This window comes from Chelmon rostratus, chromosome 21 (assembly GCF_017976325.1).
Source record: "Chelmon rostratus isolate fCheRos1 chromosome 21, fCheRos1.pri, whole genome shotgun sequence".
NCBI lineage: Eukaryota > Metazoa > Chordata > Actinopteri > Chaetodontiformes > Chaetodontidae > Chelmon > Chelmon rostratus.
In genome coordinates, this window is record NC_055678.1 from 3,333,277 (window position 1) to 3,361,097 (window position 27,821).

General features: G+C 43.3%; 2 protein-coding genes across 8 annotated transcripts in view; one reads left to right on the plus strand and one right to left on the minus strand.

Moving 5' to 3' along the window:
* Positions 1-652: 652 nt before the first annotated feature.
* LOC121625249 (TATA box-binding protein-like 2) lies at positions 653-10,718 on the minus strand. Its single transcript, XM_041963331.1, has 11 exons — positions 10,671-10,718; positions 10,106-10,217; positions 9,863-10,001; positions 9,418-9,505; positions 9,164-9,252; positions 8,866-9,024; positions 7,697-7,788; positions 6,319-6,380; positions 2,838-2,932; positions 2,508-2,600; positions 653-863 (listed from the first exon to the last, which is right to left on the minus strand). The coding sequence occupies exons 1-11, from the start codon at positions 10,716-10,718 to the stop codon at positions 653-655; spliced, it is 1,188 nt and encodes a 395-aa protein (XP_041819265.1).
* A 1,537-nt stretch (positions 10,719-12,255) lies between these two features.
* ankfn1 (ankyrin repeat and fibronectin type III domain containing 1) overlaps positions 12,256-27,821 on the plus strand; it is a 100,703-nt gene continuing 85,137 nt past the window's right edge. For 6 of the 7 annotated variants that reach the window (XR_006007879.1, XM_041962678.1, XM_041962680.1 and 3 more), the window contains exons 1-5: positions 12,256-12,880; positions 14,285-14,412; positions 15,730-15,963; positions 19,051-19,268; positions 25,011-25,261. Coding sequence is in view for 6 of the 7 variants with exons in the window: in XM_041962678.1 (XP_041818612.1) it covers positions 14,297-14,412; positions 15,730-15,963; positions 19,051-19,268; positions 25,011-25,261 (819 nt within the window). In the remaining variant the exon portion in view is untranslated. Of the gene's footprint in view, positions 12,881-13,044; positions 13,065-14,284; positions 14,413-15,729; positions 15,964-19,050; positions 19,269-25,010; positions 25,262-27,821 lie in introns of those variants that run through there. The other variant, XM_041962679.1, reaches the window with a different exon arrangement.

Here is a 27,821-nt window from a genome sequence, read left to right on the forward strand (position 1 = left end):
AATACAATACAGTATTTTACTACTATTATACTTTTGTACAGAGAAAAACATGTAACACAGTAGAAAAAGAATATATCCGCACAGTAAAAAAGGTGGTGCAGGTGATTCTGGTTCTGGGTGACAGAGGACCTTGTGGAGGTTTCTCAGATGATCACATCCTTTCCCTGCAAACCCACAGCTCTGGCTGCAGATGCAGCCTGAGTAGCACAAAGGGGGGGCTATGGCTTCTCTCCTCAAGGCAGTTTTGATGACTTCATGCTAAAGGTCTTCTCAAATCTTTAAAGGACGAGTTATTGAAAAGAGCGCCTCCCTGTTCAGCCACCGCACGACAGAAGTCTGATTTCTGGGTTCCAGCAGATTTAAAGAAAGATTTGTCAACACGTTGTCAAAAAATTCATCAGCATCATATTTTTAGACCACCAGGAGCGCTGAGAGCAACTATGAGAACTGTCTTTGTGTTCCTGATTAGGGAAGAGTCATCTCATCTATTGTTGAAGAAGCAGCTTTAATGCTGAATCCTGAAATACTGAACCGCGTCTGTGAAGTGCATCGCTGTCGGCGTCCCCGCAGAGACACAGGTGTACTCTCCCGTTCTCGCTGACTGCTGCTGAGAGGGTGGACACAAACAGAAAAACATCAGCCCCATCTGCTTTCACGTGACCTCAGTGTCCCGCAGCCTCTGCAGTGTCCGGCTGGACACATCTGGCCTTGTTTTCAAACACTGAGAGAACTCTTGCTTTTGCAGATGATCCTCTCTGGGGTCAGCGAGGGCCGGCGGGGCCCCCGGTGAGTCCTTTGATCCAGACTGCGGGGGCACCACAGCAGGGCCCAAGAGAGAGGCGGGAGCCCCAAAAGCCCGTGACCTGGTGAGAGAGGCAGTCAGCTGGAGAAAGCAGAAGTTAATGTTTGATAGATTTGTTGCAGGACAGCAGCAGCTCTTCGCAGCTGATTTATATTCACCGGTTCAGGAGCCACTTCAGTGAAACTGATTTAATTTTCCACTTCCTTCTCGCAGCCTCAGCGGCTCCCTGTGATGACATGACATTATTTCCCCAAAGGATATGTTGTGGTTTGTCGGTGTTCCCCTCCAACGCAGTCAGACCAAAATGAGACCAACGAGATGTTTAATGAATGCAGGCAGATTGATTTTCCTTCCTGGCCCACCAGACGCCTGGACAGGGACGGTGCTAAATCAGTTCCTTCCCGGATCCATTTCTGGGTTGGGGATGATGTGAGTTATTTTCTTTGGATCCAGCTCTCTGGAGACATCCTCCCCTGCTTCCTCTTTACAACAGATGGTTTCAGACTGCATGTGAAGTGGCGAGGTTAGCAGCTATTGCAGCGCACAGGACCGAGTTTGTGCTTTTTCCTTCCTGTGAATACAGGTGTGTTCGCTCAAACTCCAGCTCTGTAGTCTTTCATGCTGTTGATTTTCTTTGGCTCAAGCCCAGGTGGAAAAGTTGACTTTGCATGTTTGTAGCTTCACACGACCCCAAAACTAAGAAAAAACTTTTGCTAAAAGTGTGGAGTCACACCAGCAGCCCAAACATCCCATCCTCCTGAATCCATTACTCTGCTTAAAGGAGCACTTGGTGCTATTCTGTATTTTTCTTCAATCAAATCTTTTGTTTAAACTCAAGCCAACACGTTGGTCCGTCTCTCAACACTTTCTGCCCATTGGTTGAAGACATTAATCTTAAAAAACAGCTCACACCAGCAGCTCAGTGGCTCCTCACACTTAGCATGGGATCAATTCAGAGAATGAAGCCGCACCCACAGGGATCAATAAAGGATAAAACAAAAAAGTTTCAGTAGTTTCCTCAAACATCTGCTCACTCTAGCTATCATCAGACAAACAGGAGGAAATAGAGCATCTGTTGGGGACGTCATTCATTTAGAAAAGTTGTATTTTGCCTTCAAAAGCACAACATCTAACTCAAAGCTGAGAGGCAGCAGAGGAGGGAATGAAAAGAGTGGAGGGGATGTGACAGAGGAGTACAGGATGTGTTACTGTCAGCATGATTATCATTTGGTATTATTAGGATCAGAGGAAACTGAGGATGTTATTAGAGAGAGAAAGAGATGAGCCAAATAGAGAACAAGTGACAGGATGTGAAAAACTGAAACAGATGAAATAAAGAGGAGGCAGGTCACAGGTGCTCGATGACAGGTCACAGTTACAATTATGCAAAAGACAAATAAAGTTATAGTGCAAAAAAATCGCTCACAGGACTGAAACACCACCAACATCAAACTAAATCGAGGTCTGGTGCCAAAATTACCCATGAGCTCATGAATAAATGTTTCAGTTGAGTGAAAAATAACAGAGCGGCGATCAGAGCAAATGATAAGAAAGAATAAAGACGAGCAGATGGAGACAGGAAGGAGGAGAAAGTGTCAGAACAAGGAAGAAAGAGAGAGCTGCAGGTTTCAACAGGGGAGGAAACGTTCCCATAATTCACTGTTTTCATGTAGGATTCATCGTGTCAGCCGCGGGATTACCTCACTTCCTGCTGCTCGGTGTCAACACGCGGGCCTGCAGCCCTGGAGAGCCAACAGGAAGGGCTTCCAGTTCAGAGGTCAGCAGGTCACACAAAACCCTAGAAACCAGAAGCACCGGCTGTCAGACGAGATGCTGGAGAAGCCTTTTAAAAACCCTGTTAGGACTCAAGTGTGTTCATCTTGAACAGGTATATGTTTGGTCAATGAAAAATCCAGAAGCCCATATTCTTTATTCTTCATTGGGATCCCCATCAGCTTTAGCTCATCTTCATCAGGAAGAAAGTCTGATGTTTGACGCTCCAGACAGAAGAAGCTCCATAAAGAACAGCTCTCACCTGGTGACCAGTAATCGTCTGCCAGGAACCCCATAGTGGCTGAGGGCCAGAGATCTGGATTCACACTGACTGAAAGTAGAGGTCCAGAAGTATTTCTACAGAGTCCAGAAGACAAAAAGCAGGAATGAGAATGAGGAGCTTTAAGTGTGTGACCCTCCTCACTTCATCATCACCTGCCTGAGTTATTACAATCTGACCCGTTTAAGAAGTGGAGCATCAGCCAGCTGTTTCCTGGTGTGAGTGCAGCAGATGGCCGGCCAACGAGCCGCAGACTGTATAAAACATGGAGGACGTCTCTGTGAGGTCACCCTCAGGTTTCTGAAGAGTCACTGTTAAACTCAGTGACTCCGGTCGAAACCTGACTCCACCAAACTCCCAGCTAATCCAAAAGTGGGTGAAGAAGCTGAGGCGGCAGAGTGAAACTGAGCAGCAAACTGTCACTCAAAGCAGCCGTGCCCGTAATTACGCAGAACATTAAGCCTTATATAATTTAAACAAGTGAGTTATATAAAATTCACCTCAGTACAGAACAAGAAAATAAGCTCGAGAGACCAAAACCATTTTTTGAACCAGGCTGTAAACATGTTTATATCTGGACCTTTAAATATGGGGGTTAAAGGGGAGCCGGCGTCAAGTGGCCATTTGTGAACTGCAGTTTTTGCACTCGTGCGTTGGCTTCATTTTTCATCCATTCGTTTTTCTTCGGAGGTTGACGCTTGACACGAGCTAATAGCTAACTCACTGAACACACACATACAGCAGACTGCTGTTAGTTTGTCAGGAAGGATTTGAGGTTTTAGACTGAAATTCACAGACTGTAACTCAATCCATTTTCTCGTTTTGAGGTTCTGATGTTTTATAAATTATTTCTGAGTTCTGAGTTTCTATTTTTCCTCCTGTAAGTTGTTGCCTGTTTAGTGTTTAGACTCACATTTCATATTCAAAAGCACCTAAACAACCTCTACAACATCCCAAAACAACACTGTAACCACCAAAAGTAAAACTACGACCTGTAGTACCTCCTTGATGACCACAGGAAGCGCCTACAAGAACCCTGGAACCCCTAGAGGAACCTGACTCGACCTAAAGAATATCTAGAACCTCTTGAATCGCCTACAGATCCTCTTAAAGAAATACAACTACCTGGGACCCAGAGACTCTCTGAGAGCACACAAGCCCAAAAACACAGTGGGTATTGGATTCTGATAATGTGATTAATTCCAAATCCATTCAGAAAGTTGCACCACTATCAATAATATCAACTGAAATGATGCTGATGAGGGCGTCTAACTGCGTCTTTAAATTGCTGTGTGGTTTGTTGTTGTTTTTGTGTGGAGCCCAGGAGGATGCAGCAACCACTGTGGGGAAGCTAAAGAGGATCCAAATAAAGAATCAGCCAGGTCCTGCGTTTAATCTATTAAATTTTTGCATCAGGATGCACACGTGGGTTAATCCAGCCATGAAGTATGTAAAAATATTGATTCTACAAAAAGTTATTTTTAAGAACTCTGAAAACCAGCTTCCAGATCTCACTGTCTTTTAAAAACAGACTTCCAGTTTGTCTCTGACTTTGTTTGAAAAAAAAAAAGAGTATTTCGATTATGAGCCCTCGATGCAGAGTCACATAAACCAACATGGAACCATCCTGACCTCTGCTGGTGGTGAGAAGAACTACAACAGAGACTTATAATACTTTGCTCAAGCTATTAACCCACACAGGGGAGCGATTCTCTGACTTTGCAGATTCATATTTCACATGAAGAAAATATAATATGCCACACTGTCAAAGACAGAGTTTCCAGCTGTTTTGGTTAATGACCTCTCACACTAAAGCGAGTGAAGCAGGGGAACTTGTTCCACCATTGTGGAGCCAGAGCAGCAGGCAGTCTGGATGCTGTTGAGCGGCAGCTGGACCCCCTTCATAGTGAGGGAGTATCACGCTGATGGACAGCAGCAGAGGGAGGCTGATGGGCTGGGGTGAACGGTTTGACCGTGTCCTGGATTTAGAATGTGCCTGAGCCAATCACAGCACAGGTAAGTACCCTTAATCGGATTGGAGCAGCCAGAGGTGGCTGGTGCAGGTGAGAACAGGAAAAAGAGAGACAGATCTGTACATCTTCACATCTGAAAGACTGTCTGGAAGATTGTCTGGAAAAAAAGCACTATTGATGAGGAGGGTGAGGAGAGGAAGGAGGTCAGGAGCATCAGACTGAAGAATCCTCTGAGTGAGTTCAACTCCAGGAGAGAAAAACTACCACACAGCTGCTTCAGCCTGCTGACAGTCCACATCCTGAAGGTGAGTTTGACGAAAACCACAACTGAAAGTGAAGGATGGAGACGAGCCATGACTGACGGTGCTGTCTGTCTGCTGTGTTTTCACTGGCATCCAGATGGGAGGAGGGTCTCCTCTGTCCAGTCTGTCATGATGTCTTCAGACAGTCTGTCGGTCCGTCATGTAGCCACAGCTTGCAAAAAGTCATCACTCTGAGACATCAGTGTGCAAGACCAACATCCTGACTGAGGGACAGCTTCTTCCCCAGAGCTGTCAGAGCTATCACCCCCATCAGTCCCTCACTGGAGTGAGAGACTGTGAGGACTATGAGCCACTGCACACCGCACTTTGTCCACCTTCACCTGCACCTTCTGTGTACTGAACATTTAAGGACACACACGCTTAACTAAATGGCCAGCCATTTGCACTCAGTATATACATTTTAGCTTATTTCAGCTTCTGTTGGTACATTTTATTGTTTATTGTTTTAGCATATTCTTATTGTCTTAGTATATTTTCATTTCTGGTATATTTTTATTGCATTTACGCATATTTTTATCTGCATGTTTATTTTATTCTAGTATATTTGTTTTATTTTATTATCTTATCCTTCTTATTGTTTCTAACATGGGGGCTGCAATGCAAATTTCATTCACATGTTATGCTCAGTGACAATAAGACGATCTTGAATCTTGAATCTTATCAGTACTCCAGTCTGATTTACTCAAGTTTGAGTCATAGATACTGAAGTCTGTGTTTTGTTCACGTTTTAAATTAAGTCAGATATCAAAGTTTAAGTCTGATTCACTGATTTTCAAATCAGACTAAAATTCCAGTAATTTTCCAGTTTTAGTTATGATCCAGAAACATTCAAGAATCCTTATGTAGAATGAGTCAGGTAGGATGGTTACTGAGCTTAAATAACCTAAACGGGGCATAGGATCCATCATGTCGTGTAGGCACACACCACTTCCTGCCTTTTTCCTATTGTGCCTTAGCCCAGAGCACCACCTTGTGGTATAATGTGGAATAGAACAATTACTAACTGAACGCCACAAACTGAACCACAGGAAGAAAACCAGTGCAGAGTTTCCTGCTCAGTGATGAGGAAGATGATTTCTTTCCTTTATGACGTGGATTCCATGCTGACTCTAAAACACTTTATTTTCCTGTCAGAGTTTGGTGCGTCTCTCTTCGCTGCCTCCTGACAGAGCTCAGGACTGGAAAGATGATATCAAGGGCTTCGTGGATCTCAGCTTCCTTTTTAGCTCCTGGAATTTGACAGAAGACTTCAAAATTAGAACTTAAGTTATAGAGACTATTTTGCAGTGAAGTTAACAAAGTTTCCACTGATCTGGAGACATAAGACAGAGGTGCTACAATCAAGACTTTGGGGAGAGGATAATATTTCATCTTAGATGGAAGGGTAATTCTAACAGGTGCTCAACCACATAAATAACCTCTAAAATGATGAAGACACACCTCCCAGTCCCCGGCCGAGTCTCAGATTAGCTGTCTCCATCAACAGGTCAGCAGCTGGCTTTAGGTCACATGTCTCTGTGCTCGTCTTTGACACGTGAACATGCACGAGGGCTGAGAGACGAGTCGGTGACAGACGAAATCTGCACTGAGTCATACTCAGAGGATGCTGTCAAAAGTTTTCCTGCTGGCTTTAAGTGCATCCATTCTCCCAAAGTGGAAGGTCGGAAGCTGATTTTTGTAATGACCTCCAATCCATCAAAGAGCACCCCCCCCCCCCCCCAAAATTAAGCTGACTGCAGCTTTGCTCTGATAACTGCCTCTGATAGTTTGTGCAATGCTCTGCATAATATGCACCTTCTCCATTCACTCCTAGCCGCTTCAATAAAGCAAAATCCTCAGCATGAAAAGACATAGAACGTCCCTGTTTAAGGAGAAAAACTTTACACACAGCTTGTTGTTCCTCATTCGACGTGTTTCACCATTTAGCAAGTGGGCAACTGGACTTTTCAGCTTGACTAGCTTGTTTGTTAGCTTGTGCGACGTAATTCTTTTCAAATAATGGAAGATTTAAATGCTTTGAGCCTGCATAAAACACACCTGTCTGCTGGATGTGAATGTGAGCATCATATTTTGCACCACATTTCGTTCTGGAGCCACTTTCTTCTGCTCAGGTTCGGTTTGACGTTTCTTTGTTGTCAAAAGTAGCTGCTCAATGTCCCTCACAGTAATTTACTTCATTGGGTCAAATGTGTTGACCAGAAATGTGTCTTGACCTGTGACAGTTGCTGCTGTTTTTGTCTGTTGGGTCTTAAAGCGACTGGAATCCATGAGTGTTGCATTACCGCCATCTGCTGGACAGTTTCACAGTGTAAACTATTTACCCAGACCCAATCCAGTTGCAGCATTTTGAAACAACTGGTCATTATGTATTTCTGATTTTTGTCACACCTGCATAACAGCTATGTGCACCCCTGATTATCGGTATGATAATTGATACGAATCAATTCCTGCTTCGGTGTGTCTGGACCGTAGCCACGCTGCTCTGAGGTATTTCATCACATGATCAGTAAACCGGAATGTGTGGACACAAACACAATTTAGTTACCCATTAAAATGATCTTCCCAGTTGAAAAGATGTTTGCAGTGACGTTAGGCGTCACTTTCCAGGAGAGGCCAGAAAACAGCTCTGGTTCATAACTGTGGGGAGTAAAAAACACACAAATCACGAGTCAGCATCTGTTTAAATGGAAAATTCAGCAATAAGCAGAGTAAGCCTTAATTCACAACAGACATTAGACATCAGCAGCGTATAAACACCACTGGAGTGTATATCCTTTATGTAGGGGGTGCAGACAAGATGGCTGCAGGACAATTGTCTTCACCAAAAACAGTTTCCACGGAGGCTCCATGAGGACTGTTGTTTTGCTCTATTCCCACAGTGAGATCAGTCGGCTCAAAGTGACTGTATTATACATATTATATACATATTAATTAATAAGCTCATGTCATATAGACAGCAGAGAAAGCCAGATTCGAGGTTGCATCCTGACGCACATCTTCAGTTTACTTAAAAGGAAATATGCTTAAAAATGCTCTAGAAATGCTTTGAAAGAAGCTGCTAGTGCACATTTCGCTTTGAGGTGTTCTCAGACAGTGAGTGGTTGCTGCCGCCATGGTTGTTTTCCACAAATCATGCACCTCTTCACCAGCGGTGAGCAGATTCGTCAACAAAAATGGAGCAACATCAGCTTGAAAGTTTGATCATCTATAGAAAATATCAATGGAAGCTGCTATATAAAACATGACACATGCTAATCATTCTTCCAGTTTAATCTACGACATGGTCTACGTGGCAAAGTGATGCATTTACAGAAGGTGGGTATCAGCAGTCTGTTGTGTCAGTACACCTTCAAACAACTCCAAAGTTATCTCATTTGCATGTTGTAGCTTGATTATTGAACAGCTGCAGCAGCAGAAATGTAACAGGGAGATCTTGTGGTTTCAGTAGCATGCAGCGATGAAGCTAAAAGTCCTGTCCTCATATTGCGTCTTGAGCTCTGTCCGAACTCTTCTGTCAGCAAAACTTAGCTGACGCTGGAGTGGATCAGTTAGCTCGATAGCTAACGAGATGCAACATGCAAATGCATCTAGTTTTTCTGCTGAGCTAAACATGAGCTTCGTGTACTTCAACACTTTCAGAGGAATCATCAATAGGAGCGAGTACATTCAGATGGAAGACCGTGGCTGGTGTGACCATAGCCGGTGTCTCCTGACCTGCAGTGCTGATGGTGGGCCAATTTCTCCAAACGGAGTGGGAAGGTGTTGCAACTGGCCATAAAGCTCCGGATCTGAAAGTTCAGGAAGCGGGCGGGGAAGCCCAGCTTCTGCACTATGCGGGCGTACTTCCTGGCCTCCAGGTGTGACTGCTCCACACTGGACAGAGGAGAGAGGAGGGTTCTGAAATTGGTTTTGCAACACCACAGTTATTGAAGATTAGTCCAGACAGACAGACAGGCAGACAGACAGACAGACAGACAGACAGACAGACGGGCAGACAGACAGACAGACAGACCTCTTGGATCCTGCACAAACAATTTTCCCAGATTTGTAGATCACTGCTGTAGTTTGCAGCCGCTGGTGCCGCATGACGGCCCTGTGAGACTGAAACACAACAGGAAGCAGAGACAACAAAAGGCTGCTTTACAGGTTGTTGTCTAGAGGGTTGAACTTGGACTGTAACGCATAGATTTGAAGTCTAAACTTTTTAAATACACAAAAAATAAACAAAAATATGACCTCCTATGTCCTGTTGTCAAGTTTCTGTACCTTTGGCTTGTACTCTACATTCCACGCTTTGCTAGCAATTAAGTTCAGGTCCAGACAGCAGCCGAGGTGCACTGTGGAGAGGACGTTGCTGCACACAAACACACAAACACTGGACGTGAACATGTGAAAGCAGCATGACCCCTAGGACTACAAATTTAATAAGAGGGAGTGTTAAAGCTGTAGCACCGTCTCAGAGGTGTGTCTGTAGTAACCGGTGGCCTGCTGAGGAAGGTCGTGTGACATGATCAAAAAGCCATGGACCGTGTGCTGAGATCATTTCTACCAACTTCTGTCTCAAAGGTCAGCAATGAACGTTCAGTTTTAACTTTAATGCCAAAATGGACAAAAAATCTTTAACGTTCTCAGAAATAATGGAAATCTATGGTTCCATCACAGCTGTGTGAGGACACTGAAAGCTCCGGAGCAGCTGCTGAATGAACCCTACTGTATCTGTGGGATGATTTCTGTCCTCTGTGTCACAGGCATGATGGGCGCCGTGGGACGATCCGGCATGGATGATCCACCTGGGAGCATGGCCGCTGCTGTTGAATTCTGGGAGTTGTAGTCCAGACGGGTGCTGCTGTCTGGCAACATGATGACAGCTCTGCTTTCATCTCTGCTCCATCAGCTCAAACAAGCCGTAGTCACATCAACATCAGTGTTGTTGTTGTTGGTGTTATAGTTGTGGTACCTGTGTTGTCTTTGTTCAGAGTTAGGAGCTCATCAGGCAGTAAGATGAAGAACACTCGCTCGTGATCCAGCTGTTTCATCACGTCCTCCCTCTCCATCTCTGAAGCATCCTGCAGCGAGAGGAAACTAGAGTTACACATCTACAAATCAGAACTGAAAGCACAGGTCCTGTGATACTCTATTTTTCTTATAATCAGCACAACCCATGAAGTAACACAAGGTACTTAAACCAAAGCTGAACTGATCTACTAATAAGTGCTGTGTGTGTAACTATAGATCACAAAATATGGATTAATCCACCACTGAAAATAGTCCCCAGTAAATCCTCTTCCTTGTTTCCTACAAACTGCAGCGACTAGCTGTAGTTTGTAACATTTGCAAAGGTATTTAACGTCCTTTGGCTTTACATGAGTTTCAGTCCTGTTCAAATGAGAACTGCTGGCAGGTCTGAGGTCTGATGAGGTCTGGATCCAGAGTTTCTGGACAGATTTGTCCTCTGGGTGAAATGACCCTTTAACATCTTTTTGTTTACAAAGAGACAAGAAGCTGCAGCCTGTACTCACGTTTGCAATGAAATGATCAAAGTACCACTCCAACGCTGACTTGTCCATGACTGCTGAACCTTTCAGGTTTTATCAAACCAGAGTTGTTCTGTACACAGTATGTTTATTTAAATTCTTACATTCAGCTAACAGTTAAGGTCATGAGAACAGCGTTGCTAGGTGACAAAGATGCACATTAACTTGTTCCTTTTCAGAAATCTTGAACAATTTTGTGTTTTTTAGAGGAGCAAAAGAGAAGAGTAGCAAAAAAAGTCCTTTATGATGTGAATATTATTAAACAGACTTATCTTCATCACTGAAGGCAGCATCTTTACCCCAAACCGTCAAAATGTCAAGTTACCTGTAAACAGTAATGCAAATTTATAGGTACATTTACTGAAGGACTGTACTTTACTAGAGTATTTCCATTTTCTGCTACTTACTTATACATAAATATTATACTTTTTACTAGACAACATTTATTTGAGAAAGTTAGTTACAGTTATTTTACAGATTTAAATACTAATATTAGTACTTCCTCCACCACTGCTGCTTAACAAAGAAACTAAAAATGTCACAAATCTGCCTGGTTTCATTCAATGACGTTGACTAATGATCAGCAGCCACTGTCTCTCCTCCTGACAGCGAGCTGCTCAGGTGGAGAGGATGGAGGTGTGTCGTGTGGTTCCCAGGGTTTACTCTTGAACTGAAATATTTGCAAGCAGCAGAAAATTCTGTATTCTTAGTAAAACCTTTGGCTACGTTCAGCTGCTGAGAAACAAAGATAATTTCTCATCTAAAAGTCACAGACCTTCCTCCAGCTTGAAAAGGACACATGCTCAGATATTTCATGGAGGTTCAGAATGAATCCTGGTCCACCACAGACACACTGGGAGGAAGCACACAGCACGACAGGTAACAGCACTAAAGTGATGTTTGAATAAACAGTTTGATGTAGTTACATTTGCCATAACTTTGTCATTAATGTAGGAACCAGTGATGTGGCAGCAGTGTTGGGGGGGGGGGGGGGGGGGGGGGGGGGGGTATCTGGGCTGAGCGGTTCATGAGTACAGCGCTGCCACATGACACCATCAGATCCCAGCAGTGTTATTATTTCTGCTGAGGGTTGGCTGTTTGTCCCTGCTGCAGATAATTACACCGCCAGCTTCTTCACAACATAAACAGCCTCCTTCCTGTCTGCAGTTATCTCTGCTTCAGCATGAACATCAAGCACTTTGTTTGTCTCATCCAGCGCAGGAACCACCTCAAACTGCAAAGTCTTCAGCAGCCGGAGAGACGTGTCCAAGAGGGTCCGTCTCTTGTCGACAGGAGTTCAGTTTACATGCTCTCATACTTCGGCTCCTCCTTGCGTTTCAGAGGATCCTTTCTTCCTCCCTTCTGTCATATTTCTTTCTTTCATTCACTTTCCAGTCTTCCCTCCTTCTTTTCAACCTTTCTTCTCCTGTCATTAACTTTCCATTTGTCCCCTCTTCTTTTCTTCCTTTTTCCTTCCCCCTTTGCCTTCATCCTTCCCCCTTTGCCTTCATCCTTCCCCCTTTCTGTCTTTCACTACCTTCCCTTTTTCCTTCCTTCCTTCCTTTTTTCTTTCGCCTTCCTCCTTTCTTAAGTATTAACCAGTTTATTTTCCTCTTCCTATTTCTTTCCTTGAATCACTTTTTTATTTGCCCTTCCTTCCATCTGTCCTCCAATTTTTTCCTTCCCTTCCTTTTTTATTCTTCCTATGCCTCCAGTCCACTTTTCCTTTCTTCCACTTTCCTTCTACATGAGTCCCTAAAATTGGACAGAAGCTGTTTTTTGTCCTCTCCTCTCCTTTATCTTGTAGTACTTGTACTTTACATACAAGAGTACATGTCACCGGTTGTTAGCTGTAACTGGAGTTGGCTTTTTTTGGACCGTCTCATTCACTTTTCCCAGTTAATTGACTGCTGATGAGTGTGAGTCAGAGCAGTATTGAGGCTCGGCCGCTCCCAGATGTGGACTGGGCGTCTGTGCGGTGAGTTAACCACAGTGAAATCCGAGCCCGCTCCGGCCTGGCCGACTGTATTTTGGGATGTTTTAGGTACATGGGGCAGGACAAAGACACGTTACCAGGCGGGAGCCCAGCCTGAGCAGATGTTTCTGCTCTGGGAATAGGAGAAGAAGAAGAAGAAGGAGAAGAGGAAGAAGAAGAAGCTACATTGTTTCTGCAGAAGAAGGACGACTCAAAGACGGTAAACTTGTGCTCGATGCTGCAGCTTCTCGCTCCGGTTGTGTGTGAACTCTGCAGAGCTGTTGGACACGAAGACGCGGACAGATAGCTGCAGTCTGTCAGTCAGTTTGTGGAAGTGAAGGACAGCTGACTGATGCATTCTGACTGAAAAATGAAAGGAGGCAAAGAGTTTGTTGTGGATCAAAGTAGGTTTAGACGTTTGTTGACATGACTGGAGCTTCGTTCTGTTCCTGAGTGTTTTTATTGGTGTGTTGTTTTAATCACGTGTAGTCGCACATTAGCACCGTCTCTCCTCTGTCTGCTCAGTCAGGGTGAACCGTTGGCTAACGTTGATTGACGGTACTTAAGCTAGTAACGTTAATGCCTGCCTACAAATTAAAGATGAATGCTTCGGTTGTCAGTGATTGTCTTACCGGGACAGCTCACACATTCAGTGACAGTTATTCTGGCCAACAGTTAAACCACCATCAGTGTCAGATAACGTGAGTTTACCGCCGCACCGTGGAAACAGTAAGTTAGGCTACTTCTACTTAGTTACCAGCTAACTAGCTAACTCTATGACCCAGGGATATATTGCCAACTAAAAAGCTAATGTTACGAGCGAGCTAACCGAATAACAAGACAACATTAGGAGCTAGCTATCAACTTATAAAAATAGATTTTTATAAGATAGCTAACCAACTAATTATCAAGCTAATGTTACTAGGAAGCTAGTAACTAACAAGTTAATATTATGAGTTATTTAATATGGATAACCACCCACCAACAAGCTAATGTTACCAAGTAGTTGACCAGCTAATTACAAGCTAATTTGGCCATCTTGCTAGGAACTAACAAAGCTAATTTCACTGTCTAGCTAACCAGTTGAATACCAAACTCAGGTACTGTTACTAGCTAACCAATAGCTGGCAAGCTAATGTTACCAAGCTAACTACCAATTAAATAATAAGCTGGAAATAGCATAAGCTGCCAAGTAGCTAAAAAATCTAATGTTGTCAACTAACTAAGTAACAAGTCAATGTTACCAGATAGCCACCAATTAACTAAAAAGATGATGACGCCAGTTAGCTACCAACTAGCAAGTTAAGGTTAGCTAACTAACAGTGAGCTAGCTCTCATTTGGTTGAAGGACTTAACCAAGAATTAAACTAGGCACACCTACATATTTTTTTGTGTGTTGTCTGATTCGTCCTCATTGACTCACACTAAAGAAACTAACAGACTCAGTGGAGGGGACACGCTGCCTTCACTGTTCTATTCACTGTTATATTTGTTTTTCAGGACTCCCCTTCATTTTGCTGATTTGAAGTTTTCCAGAATGTAGAAGCAGGACCTTTTGTGAAACACCTGTCTTTTTGTGTTTAGACTGTTAGCTGAGCCGTCGCTCTCTCCTGCTCCCCTACAGATATGGCTGAAGATGTCCGTGGATTCTGAAAACTCCTGTGTTTTGCTGTCATCGCAAGACTCCAGGACTTCCTGCATCTTCCAGACCGCAGACGAGAAAGATGACATCCCAGGAGTGGGAGAGGAGAGGTAACGGACCCTGAACAGTCACTGCCATAGTTGTGATGGACAGATTTTTCTTCGTACTGCTGCTCCCGCTGCTTTGTTTTTTTTAACTTATTTTCTCTTTTAAATTTCTGGAAATCACAGGAATTAGGAATTAATGAGTTATGGCACTTGTGTAGGGACCTTCGCCTGCTTTTATTTTTCTCTCCATGTTGTGTGTGCACGTCTCACACGGACGAGCTGCATCCTAACGTCAGATTGGTTTTCTCTCATTTTTATACTGTAAAAAAAATTAATGAGTTAAATCATTAGTTGATAATGAGAATAGTCATTCTTCTGGCCCCCTGTCACTTTAAAGATCCTGAAAATTATTTTTTTCTATCAGCTTCTTAGTGTGAGTGACCACATTCTACACAAACACTATTTTCTGCCACAATTATAACATTTTTGGTTATTTCAAGAGAAAATTCCTGTGTTTTTTTGTCTGTGCTCATCTTGCTAATGTAGTTATTATTTATTAATTTAGTTTTTTAAACCAGTAGTTTTTGCACAAATGTCTTCTAACGCTGTTTGTCCTGTTGTGTTGTCTTTGTCATTCTGTCTGTGTTGCTCGTTTCAATTGTCATCTTTTTTTATTGTTTCTCTCTGTCGTCTTTGTCTTTCCCTCTGAGAGGAAACTTGTTTTCACAGCTTTGGCAGTGAAACGTTGAACAAAAGTGACTGAAGAAAATTATACAAAAGTTGATAATGATGAAGCAAAATGGCATCAGCTGCTGTTTTTTAATGAAAAGAAAAAAAATGGCGAGGGTGAAACTGAACATCAGATTATCAGTATCGGTCCATTATCAAATATTCCACATTGATTAATTAGTGATGGAGGTTCCTCCTGACCACTGTAACAGAAAACACTGAAATTATTTTAAGCCAACACAGACAAGAAGACAGATTTTTTTGGCCACTAGGGGGCAGTGTAAACAAACAAACAAATATTGGTTATAGACACTTAAAGGGTTTTTTTTTAATGTTACTCTTAACATGTGTACATGGTGAGACCTCTTTGCACTTAAAGGACTTGCTATGACCTCTGACCTCTGGGAGAAGCCTCAGGTTGCTCCTCAACCTAGAACAGCCCCCCACAAAATGTTAGAGATGCAAAATCAATGCACGTCTTTAAAAAGAAGCTTTTGTGGCTTGTACCACACTTTTATTTTTCTTCTGTATTGTCCCTCCCTCTCTTTCATTTCCTCATTATGTTTTCTTTGTGCTGTGTGTAGCGGCGGTTTTATGAAAGGAGAGTCGTCTCTCTTGATTCACATTCAGCTGGTGTGTCTCCTCTCGCAGTGTCCTGGAGATGCTGAGCTACTCCAAGTTCTCCGACCTGGAGACATGGCTGTGTATGCCGTCCTCGCTGCTGCTGCCCCGGGCCCTGGACTCCACCCACACGTCCTCCTCCACCTCCTCTTCCTCACATGCATCCAACCACTCCTCCCCGCCGATCTCCTCATCCTCCTCCCCAGCCTCCGTCTCGCGTCGCTCCACCTGCAGCGACCCAGGAGAGACCGACACGCCACTGAGGTAATGACAGATCTGTGGTTATCAAGTTCAAAGGTCAGCTGAAGATTTTCAAGACCACACAAGGTGGATTTACTTGTTTTATCCTGCACCTGTATATTTTACCTGACTGCTGATTATTTTCTGATGATTTAGAGTTTATTTTGAGGCAGCCATTGGTTTCCATAAATCTGAGGACAGATGAATCATACAAACTGGGATAACAGCACGAACACAAGACTTTAGTGGTGTTTTATGGACTGATGAAGAGGCAGTTGATAGTCTGCACTGGGGCAAAATGTGCTCATGAAGTGTGTAAAAGTCCTAATCAGTCTGCTGTTGTGATCGACTAGTAACTCCCTAAACAAATGCTTCACATTTAGAGCTTGAATATACTTAAATAGCCTATAGAATAACATGAAGCAGCCTGTGCTGTGCTGCCTGCAGCCTATAGCCACCATCTGAGGTGGTGTACAACAATAATGTGAAGCATACTGAGGCCTCAAGAAAGTCCCTTTGCAGAGACTTGAAGGTTGTTTGAGATACGTAGGTTTGCCAGTTTGTTTGGACGTTTTACTGTCCATGCTCAGCAGACTGGACTTACAGTAGAAGATAATGGTTGTGATGGCCACCAGATGTCTTTTTAATGGTTTTAAGTGGAGAGATCAAGGCTCAGCTGCACCAGTTACCTAATAAAGTGCTCTGTTGAAACCGTGGTCAGTTCAGAAACTTCTCCTCCCCCTCCTCCTCCAGCCAGCAGAAACATTGTTCCTCAGTTGCTGTAGCTCATAAAGTATTTGTCTGGCACCATGGTGATGGCAGTTATGTAGGAAAAGATAAGCCAAGAGCCTACAGGGAGCCTGAGGGGAAACATTGGTGTTTATAGATGTGGGGGAAATGCACTGCTAATAGAAGGAAGTGTAGTCATTATGACTGCGTTTTGCAGCTGGAGGGCTCTTTAGATTGAAGTATAGAGAACATATACCATCAGATTAACTTGGACGGTCTTGGTCAGTTTGTCAGATCTAACTAGTCGCAGGTTGTTTCTATGTGAGACACGGGTCCACCCAAATTATGAGAAAATGTGTTAATAAAATAATCTGTCCCCCCAGTATACATCAGAAAATATGTTAAACACGTACTCCTTTTATGAGCTGTCAATGAACCTGTCTCTTATTTCCTATTTATTTTCAATGGATTTCTGTTTGTCAAGGAAAACATAAGTGTGTGACACCCCCCAGCCCCCCACCCCCCACATTCGCAAAACAAAATTGAAGTTTTTTTGTTTCAAGATTGTCTGGGGCCGGAGAACAAAGTTTGTAGAAGGCTAGCAGCCAGCCTCCATATGGCGACCTGTTGTCCTGAAGTCTGGGTTATGGTCTTTGTTACCTGCTTCGCTCAGACTGATCCTGGAGAATCTTATCATGAAACTGGTTATCACCTGTCTCAGTTAACACCGGGGTTTCCAGACAGGAGGAGGAAAGGCTAAACTGCTACCCAGCAAGCCACAGAAGCAGAGCCATAAGTTAATTACCTGCTGCTTCAGTCGCACTGTGTTTGACAGGCTGTATGGATGTTAGATGTCCCACTGCAAGTAAATGCAACATTAGTCTCCCTCTGGTCTCCCTGGTTCAGTTAGTTTCCTTTCATTTGGTACAAAGCCCTCTTGACTGATCAGCCTCTGCTGAATAAACTGTGATATCTGAAGCACTTCACACACACACACACACACACACACACACATACACATACACACACACACACTGAGGTAAGGTAACACCTCTATTGAGCATTGAACACTTGAGAGGACCTTTTCCTTCAGCTGTGGACTTTCACTCATGTGATTATGTTTCCTACTTGGACCCTGAAAACCTTCCTCCAAACTTTTGAAACACTCGGCTGTTGCGTTCAGGCGCCACTTTTACAGAAACACAGCCCTTAAACAAGGCTGTGTCGGAGATATCGGGATCATGTGTGTTGTTTTTAGCGCGGATGTGAAGCGTGTAGATCGTAGATGTTGAGTTGGGCTCAGCTGTTGGACTTTGTCTTGAGGAGGAATAACAAGGGAAGCCGTCGAACCAGAGGATCATGGCGGAGCTGCAGCTACGTCGTCTCAGAGGCCAGGTACCAGGACAACACAGCAGCTGGATGTACACGTATTAACTCTGTTTATAGACACTATCAGGAGGCTTCATGAACAGTCTCAGTATGTACAGTGGCAGCCATGTTGGATGGTCTTTCTGTTGTAAACTTTAGTTAATTACAATTAAATTATTCAGAACACAAAAACTGAAAGAATAAAAGCGTTTTTGATGTAATGAAAGTTCCCTCTTAACTTTGGAAACAGAAGTTGTCCACACAACTTCCCTGCAAGGTCCACTTAATATGCGTTCTGGAGCTTTTGATCGTATCGCACAGTCTTCATCAGCAGATGGAGTTTGCCCAGTTGTCATGGAGCTCTAGATTTGTTAATTTTTTTTTTTTTCTGGGCTTTTTAATGACTTTAAGGCCAACATGGATGAGAAAAGAGATGCACCAGTCCCATGTTTCCTCTCAAATACTGATTGTGATACCTCAGCTCAAGTTATCTGCCAGTTATGGCTCTGACACTGACATTTCGTTATCCATGCGGATTATTTTATTCATTCTGCAGTGAAAAACAACCATCCCAATTTCCTAAAACTCAACATGACTTCAAAAGTCAAACAGCGAACAGAAGTACGACCAGAGGAGCTGAAGCCAGAGAATATTACTATATTGTATTATCATTGGAACTTGTAATATACTGATTGATTCAATGATGATATTAAAATAGTTGCTGATTAATTTTCTGTACATCAGTTCTATTGATTAATGACTAATTGGTTCAGCTCTACTAATACAGTGTTTGTTCTTCACTGCCTGGAAGTCATTGAGATTGACATTAATGTCAGAGATGCTGAGTGAATGCAACTGATACTCCAAACACGAAATGTAATGTGGACTGATCACATCATGGCCTGGACCTGATTCACTTGATAAAGACTGTATTGATCCGATGTATCAGACTGCAGCAGCATTCCTGAGAGTTGTTGTGATGTCACCGACTTTGCTGTTGTTCATTCGCTGCAGGTCGTCAGAGAGGGAATCGACCTTCCTCACACCTGCACTGGGGAAAGAGATGCCGTTTCTGGCTCCGTCCCTCCTCCCCATCCTCTCCTCCACCCCTGCTGCCGCAGCGCTGAGCTCGGGGACGTCAGCGGGAGACTCTACCTCCCAGAGCGGGGTCAGCATCAGGAAACGGCGGCGGCTCGCTGCCAGCCCTGGAGGACTCCACTGGAACTCTGCAGGTAAGATGAGACTGCACTATGTCTCCATATGCAGTGGATTTTAACTGACACCTAACAGCCAATCACAAAAAATGAGTTTCCAGCACTGTGATACACCCCACCTCCACCTGATTTGTGTAAATTAGGGTGGAGAAGTACTAGAAACACCCGTCACCACATAGTTAAACAGCAACACAACCTCCAGCCCCCCGACAGAGCAAGTTCAGTTAAAACCTCAGTTTGAGCCGTCGACTGTATAAAACAGTGGACGGAGTATCTGGGTCTGAAAAGTGAAGCTGATGTCGAAGAGTAAACAGTAAACAGTTTCCTGATGAGTTCAGGGTCCAGTCTTCAGTTTCAAGTCTTCAACATGGCATGATGTTCATTCAGTAAATTATGGTCCCATTTAATGTAAAATAAAGGTTAAAAAAGGGTTTGCTTCAGGCCGGGGCTGCTTTGTGACTGACAAGTCGCCACCATGCCGTGTCTTCGGCTTCTCCAGGCTTAGCAATGTGTAGCTGATCTTCACCAGCTCCACCCTCTCGTCCAAATACGGTCACTTCTGGCTCCAAAAAACAAGATGGCGACGGCCATAATGCCAAACTCAGGTCTTCAAAATGCCAGTCCACAAACTAGTGGGTGATGATGGTGGCTCTACACTTGTTTGAAACAGAAAGTCAATATATCACAACATTATATATAATTTATCTTCATGCAGGTCAGATTTACTAGCTGTTGTATTGTACTTCATCAGTTTTAGCTGGCAGGACACTGACAGGCCTTCTCCAAAGCTCCGGTTATGGGCAGCTTGGGGTCCTGTGGTGTAAAAGGCCTGTGTGTGTGTGTGTGTGTGTGTGTGTGTGTGTGTGTGTGTGTGTGTGTGTGTGTGTGTGTGTGTGTGTGTGTGTGTGTGTGTGTGTGTGTGTGTGTGTGTGTGTGTGTGTGTGTGTGTGTGTGTGTGTGTGTGTGTGTGTGTTGATGATAGATGCCATCAGTTTGGTTGTAGTAACTGAGAAGTCAACAAGTTTGTGATCGTACACACAAACAAGAATCCAGGATCAGTGTGACGCTGTGGACGTGCTGCCATGTCAGGAATGTTTATAACACAAAGTGCACAAACATACCCACACACACTCTCTGACCGCTTGTTTATACTGTCCAGGGGCTTTGCTTCCTGTGTGAGTCAGACCGTCCTTAAGCTCCACCCTTCTGGAGAATGATAATGAGCTTCCTGTTGAACAGATTACAGCCAGGCTCCTCATCTTCGGTCTTCATCTTTGTTGTTGAGGTTCATGTATCTGCATCTGCAACCGCTTTGACTTGCGGTTCTTTAAAACAAAGCAGAGTCCACTCATCACAGGCCACATGTGCACATGAACTGTTTTATCCACAAAGGGGATTCTCACACAGTTACAGTGGAATGTTCTCTAGAGGCTTGAGGAGGTAGAATGATCCAGTGTTCAGGGGAAAAGTCCAAAACAATCAGTCATTGTAGAGAAGAAAGACCTATTTCTGTTTTCCATTTCCTTTAATCCCATGTCTCTTCTGAGATTCATCTTGCGACCCCTTGTGAGGTCTTGACCCCCAGGTTGCGAACCACAGGTGTGTATCTGGGAGGTTGTTTCAGGGTCTTCTGCAGCTTTCACCTGAGGGTTTTGACTTCCTGGTTTTGGGTTGTTCAGTAGAAAAAGTTGTCATCACATGACTTTTCGTTGGCTCTTTGCTCTGATTGTTCTCTGACTCAACTCTTCAATCCTGCATCTCGTAGCTAAATCTGCACTCGGATCTGTTTTCCTCTGTCCGTCACCACAAAGGTTAATCTCACAACACCCATCATCTAAAATGTGAAGGTCAGCACTGTATCTACCACAGAGGACAGTGAGGATAGTTCAGATTTTAATGGCCTGAGGAGAAGTGTTATGTCCCTCAGTTACACACATACTCCACGTTGTACTCCTTTGAAGCAGATTCTGGTATTTGAATGGCTTTGGCAAAACTGAATAGCAGGATAACATATGTGGCTTTGAAACATGGTTTAAAGCATCATGCAGGGAGATAAAATTTACTGAGAATATAGTTGAAAACTTCCTTTTGGATAAATAAAATGTAGATAAAATAAAAGTTAAATGCTCAGTTTTTACTGCCTATACTGAAAATGTCTTGTGGGGGACGGTTACAGAGGGGGAATTTTCATAAATGATGTCATGTATTTCTTGGTTTCCATCCTTTCACCAGAATCCCTGTTTCATGTTCATTTAGGAATTCCAGGAGACTGGATCCAACTGTCCGTCCGTCCTCCTCCTCCTCCTCCTCCTCCTCCTCCTCCTCCCCCTCCTCCTCTCGTTTCCTCCTCTTGTCATTTGTCATGGTTCTTAGATGGTTTTGTGTTCTGTCTCTTTTGCCTTGAGGCATTTTAAAGCCTCTCTGGGAATTTGTGTTCCCTCTCGTCTTGTCTGCAGCATTTAGTTGTTCCAGAGTTTTAATCCTGCTTTGCGCAGTTAGACGTCCTGCTGTACAGACTCGTGCCTTTTGTCAGTATATACTGTATATATTGTGTTAATGAGTAGAGTTCATTTGAACCTCCCTCTGATGTATTGAAAGCTGAATATTGAAGATTACTGATACTTCACAGTTGTTGCGTTTGATTACTTTTATTCGGATGGAAGTTCTTTTTCATCTGCTGTCATTTGCTGTCTCATTCCTGAAGATGATGAAAATCCAAACATATAAAGGGAATAATGCAGTATCCATTTCTGCTGTCAGTTGCCTGGCAGTGGTTTAACACTTGAATACCAAACATACTGTCAATTTCCCATGACGAAAATAGGACCTTGGAGCTTTCAGGTCTCTGTGCTGCGTCACATGTGAACTCTGGTCCACATGTTGCTTTGCAGTTCCTCACAGAGGAGCATCTGCCATTTGTATGTTTTTAAAGCCAAACGTCATGAAAATTAAATCCATAAAAATTGCTAAACAAGCAGCCTGATGCCATATTTATATGGATACACAGCCAACAGTTTGTGTGAGTGAGTGCTTTTGTCACACTGTGTTCTCTCCAGATAAAGCTCCATGTGGATTTTGGTTTGTTTTGACTGCCACCGTGATTTTCAGTCTGTGTCCCTGACTCATGTTTGCTGCGAGTCCAAACTGGACAGGAAGTCCAGAGTGTGTTGTTTCCCTGCAGACCCTACTCTCTGCTTCTTGGCTTTTCTGTGTCACATCTTCACCTCTCTTCTTTAATCTGCTTCAGTTTGTGTCTGGTCGCGTCTTTCCGTCATTCATTTCTCACCTCGCCGGTTTGTTTGATATATTAAAAAAAGCTGCAGTCATTCACCAGTCTTTCATTGAAAGTCGCTTTGGAGGAGTTGTGTCCAGCAGAGGGAGCCATGACTCCAGCTGTGTGAGGATCTCTTGTAGATCCAGTTTCCTGTATGTTTGGGCCTCCTTCAAACAGGTTTAGATCGCTAAAACTGATTTTAAAAAATGCTTTCGAAAGTGCAGCTTTGCCAAAACTCCAGTTTCTGTGTATGTCTTTGGATGTAAAATGAAGCGTTTGGGAAGCAGTGATGTCATCACCTTGATTCAGTCATGTCTATTGTTGCTGTGTGTAATGAGCATGTGTGTGAAACAACAACGGCAGACTGTGGGTGTGTTTACGTCTGGTTAGCACTGCTAGGCCGTGTCAGAAAGGTGTTACATCACTACAGATAAATAAATAAGTAGCTCCTTTTTGTTTGTGTTTTTAAGTCACTACTACCAAAAGAGAATAAGCTGATGACATGCTCAGAATGTTCTCTCTGGTATTTGACGTATCGCACATGTAGATTTTATCGCCATCTGCTAGCCCGGCATGCTTTTTGAGCATTTGGAATCATTTATGTTTTCTTGTGTGTACAGCAATATTTTGTAAAACAACGTTCACGTGGACAAGTTTTATTTTTTTAAAAATCTTTAGAAATATATATCTGTATATGTGATCAACACGTTGCTGCATTGCTGGTGTTTCACCACCACCAACAGATTAACATTGGCCTGACTATCAGAAATGTGCACCACATCACCTGCATCAAACATTGCTTCATAGTGTCATTAAAGGCCAAAACCTCCACACAGCATCTTTTATATTAAATTAACCTGTACATCAACTCCACTTTGAAACTGACTGAAATGTTTCAGGATCACAGATCTGGTCATATTATTCAGCGTAGTACTAAAATACACCTTCTTCACAGGCTGCCTCCTGTCAGACAGATCCACCTGCAGGTGCAGTCGAGACAGGAAGTCAGTGATCCACCTGCAGGTGCAGTCAAGACAGGAAGTCAGTGATCCACCTGCAGGTGCAGTCAAGACAGGAAGTCAGTGATCCACCTGCAGGTGCAGTCAAGACAGGAAGTCAGTGATCCACCTGCAGGAGCAGTCAAGATAGGAAGTCAGTGATCCACCTGCAGGTGCAGTCAAGACAGGAAGTCAGTGATCCACCTGCAGGAGCAGTCAAGACATAAAGTCAGTGATCCACCTGCAGGAGCAGTCAAGATAGGAAGTCAGTGATCCACCTGCAGGTGCAGTCAAGACAGGAAGTCAGTGATCCACCTGCAGGTGCAGTCAGACTCACAGAGCAGGCCTGGATGATGAAGGCTGAGCTGAAGTCCACAAACAGGATCCTGGAGTGGGTTCCTGAGGAGTCTGGGTTCAATGGATGAAATGGAGGGCCATGTTTGCTGCATCATCTACAGAGATGAGAAGAGATGTATGAATATTTCAATAGGGGATGTTGCTCATTTTTAAAGGGCAGTAAAGCATAAAAGGACCTCAGTCTCACATCAATCACTTTTTTACTATCGTACAAACACGTCAGAGTAAAATCCTTCCACTTGTTTCAGTCATTGGGTGGAGCGCTGAGACCGATTTTATGGTAAATACTTATTCCAGCATATTGTTTGAGTGCTGTTGACAAATTTATTCTATGTGTGATGATGAGTAATAAATAAACAGTTACTGTTCAACAAAAACAAACAACTTTGACTTTGTGGTCAGATGATGAATTCCTAGAGGGACGGAGCAGATTCAGTTTGATATCAGACACCAGAGGAGCTGCAGTATGAACACATCAGGGAGCTTCCACTGTTTTATCTCCTCCTCATGTAGTTTTAATGCAGCAGCTGGCCTGCAGCCTGACACCTGATAACACACACACACACACACACACACACACACACACTCTGAATGAGTGGAAACATGAAACCAGCAGAACAAGATGGAGGTTCTGTATTGAATCTCTAGAGCAACGCTTAAATTGGCTTAAATGTGTGAAAAGTGTTTTGAAATCCTTTCAGTCGTCGGTGTTCGTCTCTCTGACCTGCTGCTGCTTTTCACTTTCATCTTTATTCGTACATTGACTTCACCTCTGCTTGTATTTTTAAAGTAGAATCCTGGAAAAGAAAATCCTCCAAAAAAAAAAGGAAAATGTTTGAAACTTGACAGATTGGAATGAATGTATGTATTTTACAGTAGTAAATAATCAGTCGTGGTCGTAGTTAATGAGCGTTTTGTATAAAAACACATGATGCGGTTGCAGTCATTACTGCCTTGTTATTATGGACATTTATTCTGATATGTCAAATGTTTGCAAAATCATGTGTGAAATGATGAAACTGATTTTTTTTCCTGTAATTTGATACTGCGTGTGTGTTTGTGGTGTGTGTGTGCGTGTGTGTTTGGTGTACAGTGTACAGTAACAGGCTGTCTCTGGTTTCCCTCGTCCAGGTTTGGTGCTGCGTGACTTCTGGTCACCTGATCTGTCTCCGGTGTCGGTGGGGAACACGACAGGAGGTGGGGGTGCGAGGAGCCTCCCCCTGGCTGACGGAGGCAGGGCGGCGTGGACCAGCGACCGGGCGGCCTTGAGGAAAACTGTTTCGGTTGACGACCGACTGCTGCAGCCATCGGATGGAGAACAGCCACACCTGAGACTGCTGAGTCGACTGGAGAGAGGCAGGAAGAAGCTCCGCAACATCCGCGTGAGTTTCTTTATATTCTTACCTTAGGAGTTCACTGCCACTTCTCACTTTGACTTTATTCAGAATTCACGTTTATTTTCTCAACATGGAGACAGAAGCAAACTCTCTGAGATGGGATATGCACCACGATTCTGTTGTGTTTTTGTGGCCTGCTTCTGTTGGTTGACTTAACTGAGTGCTGTTTGCTGTTAATAAAAAAACTCAACACCTCTTCCCTTCGTTTTATAATTACAAGTCTTCAGTTCAGGGCTTTTATTGTGACACATCTGCAGGAAGTGTTAGCTTTCATTAACAGTCTCTTATGTGTTTTTTTACGTACTAAAAGCAAAGTAGACTTGATCAGAACAAATCAACTAGTGAGTGAGCTGTACTGTCACATCCATGAGTTGTCAGAAGTATTATTGGATGGGCAGATTAGCAGATGTGCAAAATGGGGAAATATTGAAAGTTTGATGTGTAAAGGTGATGTAGAATTGCGGCACAATCAGTTCTTTAAGGCAGAAATGGCCAGATCCCATGCTGCTGCGGGTACAATCCATCCCTTTCCTGGTAGACCTTTAATGTGAAACATCTGCAGAAGTGTAAGTTCCTCTGAAGGTAACACGAATAAGAAACCTCAGCAAAGCAGAAGTGATTGGAAATGTTTAGAGAGTGGAAACTGTAAAAACCAAACTAGCGTTTAAAAGAGAAACACAGCAGCAGAGTGGAGGGTATGACTGTACGTACAGAACACTGTACGTACAGTGTGATCTGTTATGGTACAGATAATTCCGCCCACATTGATGTGCTTTGTTTGATTAGAGGCTGGCCTTTGTTTGTTATTCACACGCAGCGATTATTTAAATACCAGCTTTTGTTTAAGAATTCAGGTTTTGGAGACCGTCCAGAAGAAGTCACTGCTGTGTTTGTGGGTTCACGGTTGACCTTTAATGTTGTTTTGAATTGTATTATTTGGGCTTGTGTAACAGTATGTTTTATGTTGTGAGCTTAAGCGTTGACACTTTTTCAAACAGGGATTGTTCCCTGTTGACCTCTGTGCTTGAACTCTCATCGTCAGGAGGCCATGTTTGCTTGTTTGTGTCGGTTTCCTGCTTTGTTTTGCAGCTCTGAGTGTTTTATCGGGGCTCGAAGCCGGACTCATTGAACCTCTCCAGTTACACACTCGTGTAGCTGTGAGTCAGAGGCTGACATGCTGCACTACAGATGGATGAATAAATCAGCTCAAATTAGATTCTTTTACCAAATTCACAACTTCAGACTGCAAAGAAGAAAAAAGTGTTGGCTCTGAGCTGGGCTGAATGACAGAGATGTGAAAAATTTGATGTCAGACCTCCTCATTATGGAAGCCAAGAAAAACACTCCTCTTATTTTATGCTGTTATCTCAATATCACAGGTTAGAGTCTCTGGATAACAGATGATAACAAATGAATTATCTCAGGAAAACAACTTAAAGTCAATATCAGTAGGATGACGCAAATATTCTTTCCATAAAGAGGTACAGTTTCACCTGCGAGGTGCAGCAGATATTACATTTATTTTTGTGACGTGTAGATGAAGAGACTAAGACGGCGACTCTCTGCTCAGAAGGAAAGCAGCCTCTCGGCGACTACTTGATTGACACTGTTGCAATGAGTTATAACAGCTGATATTAGATCTGAGCTATATTGGTGTCACCATGATGGCTGATAAATAAGAGGAAATGTCAAAGCTACAGTATGTTTGAAGTCCTTCAGAAACATCGTCTTAGCAGAGCATTTTTACCCTGTAAATTGCTCCGCTCGCTACAAAGCTACATCACAGTTCTTTAATAACCAAATTTAGGGAATCAAAAATGTTTTGTCCAAAATCATAACTCTTCTGATTTATGCAAGATAACAAATATTGACCAATTTGTCCTGATCAGCTCTAGTTTCTACTCTGCCGTGCTTTCAATTCAGCAGATCGAGCCAGACAGGAAGTCAGACAGAGGAATAGTGTACAGAATCCAGGGAATTTTCAAAATAAAACACAGCGTGCAGACTCCCGATTGTACATCAACAATAGACACAATTAGAACAGACAAAAAAGGAACCGTTTAACTGCGAAGCCTGCTTACGTTTGGCTGATCAGCCAAATCTGAGCAAGGTAACAAAATCAGGCTCTGCTTCTGAAACACTCCCCGTGGGGTTTGCAGCTGTGTGGAGGATGGAACAAAAATGTCATCAGGAGGTTAGACTGCTGTCATTGAAACTGAACACATAATAATAACTAATGCTGACATCAGCTCTGGTGAATTATGTTTGGAGTTTTTTTATATTTATGGCAAAAACAATTATTAGTATTAATTGAATAATCAAAACCTTCATCTCTAATATAAAGTAGTTGCAGTCTTAGCTGGCTGTGTGAGTGTACATGCAGAGCTGATGTCACCAGCATCTTTTGGGAAGCCTGAATCTAAAGCTCAGCCACGTGGAGGAAATGAGCTAGAAAGGGGATTATTATTGCTGTTATTGGGACTGGATAACAGCCCTGTGGAAACAGCACCATCCAGAGTCCAAGCAGTCTCTACATGTCAGGCGT

What these genes read in the sequence shown, in the direction of transcription:
- LOC121625249 (XM_041963331.1), bottom strand. Translation starts at nt 10,718, where the DNA reads ATGGACAAGTCAGCGTTGGAGTGGTACTTTGATCATTTCATTGCAAAC. An exon ending in GAAATCATCCCACAGATACA is followed by an intron (nt 9,506 to 9,862) that starts GTAGGGTTCATT and finishes GTTTGTGTGCAG; the next exon opens with CAACGTCCTCTCCACAGTGC. An exon ending in TCTTTCCAGTCCTGAGCTCT is followed by an intron (nt 2,933 to 6,318) that starts GTCAGGAGGCAG and finishes TGGACTCTGTAG; the next exon opens with AAATACTTCTGGACCTCTAC.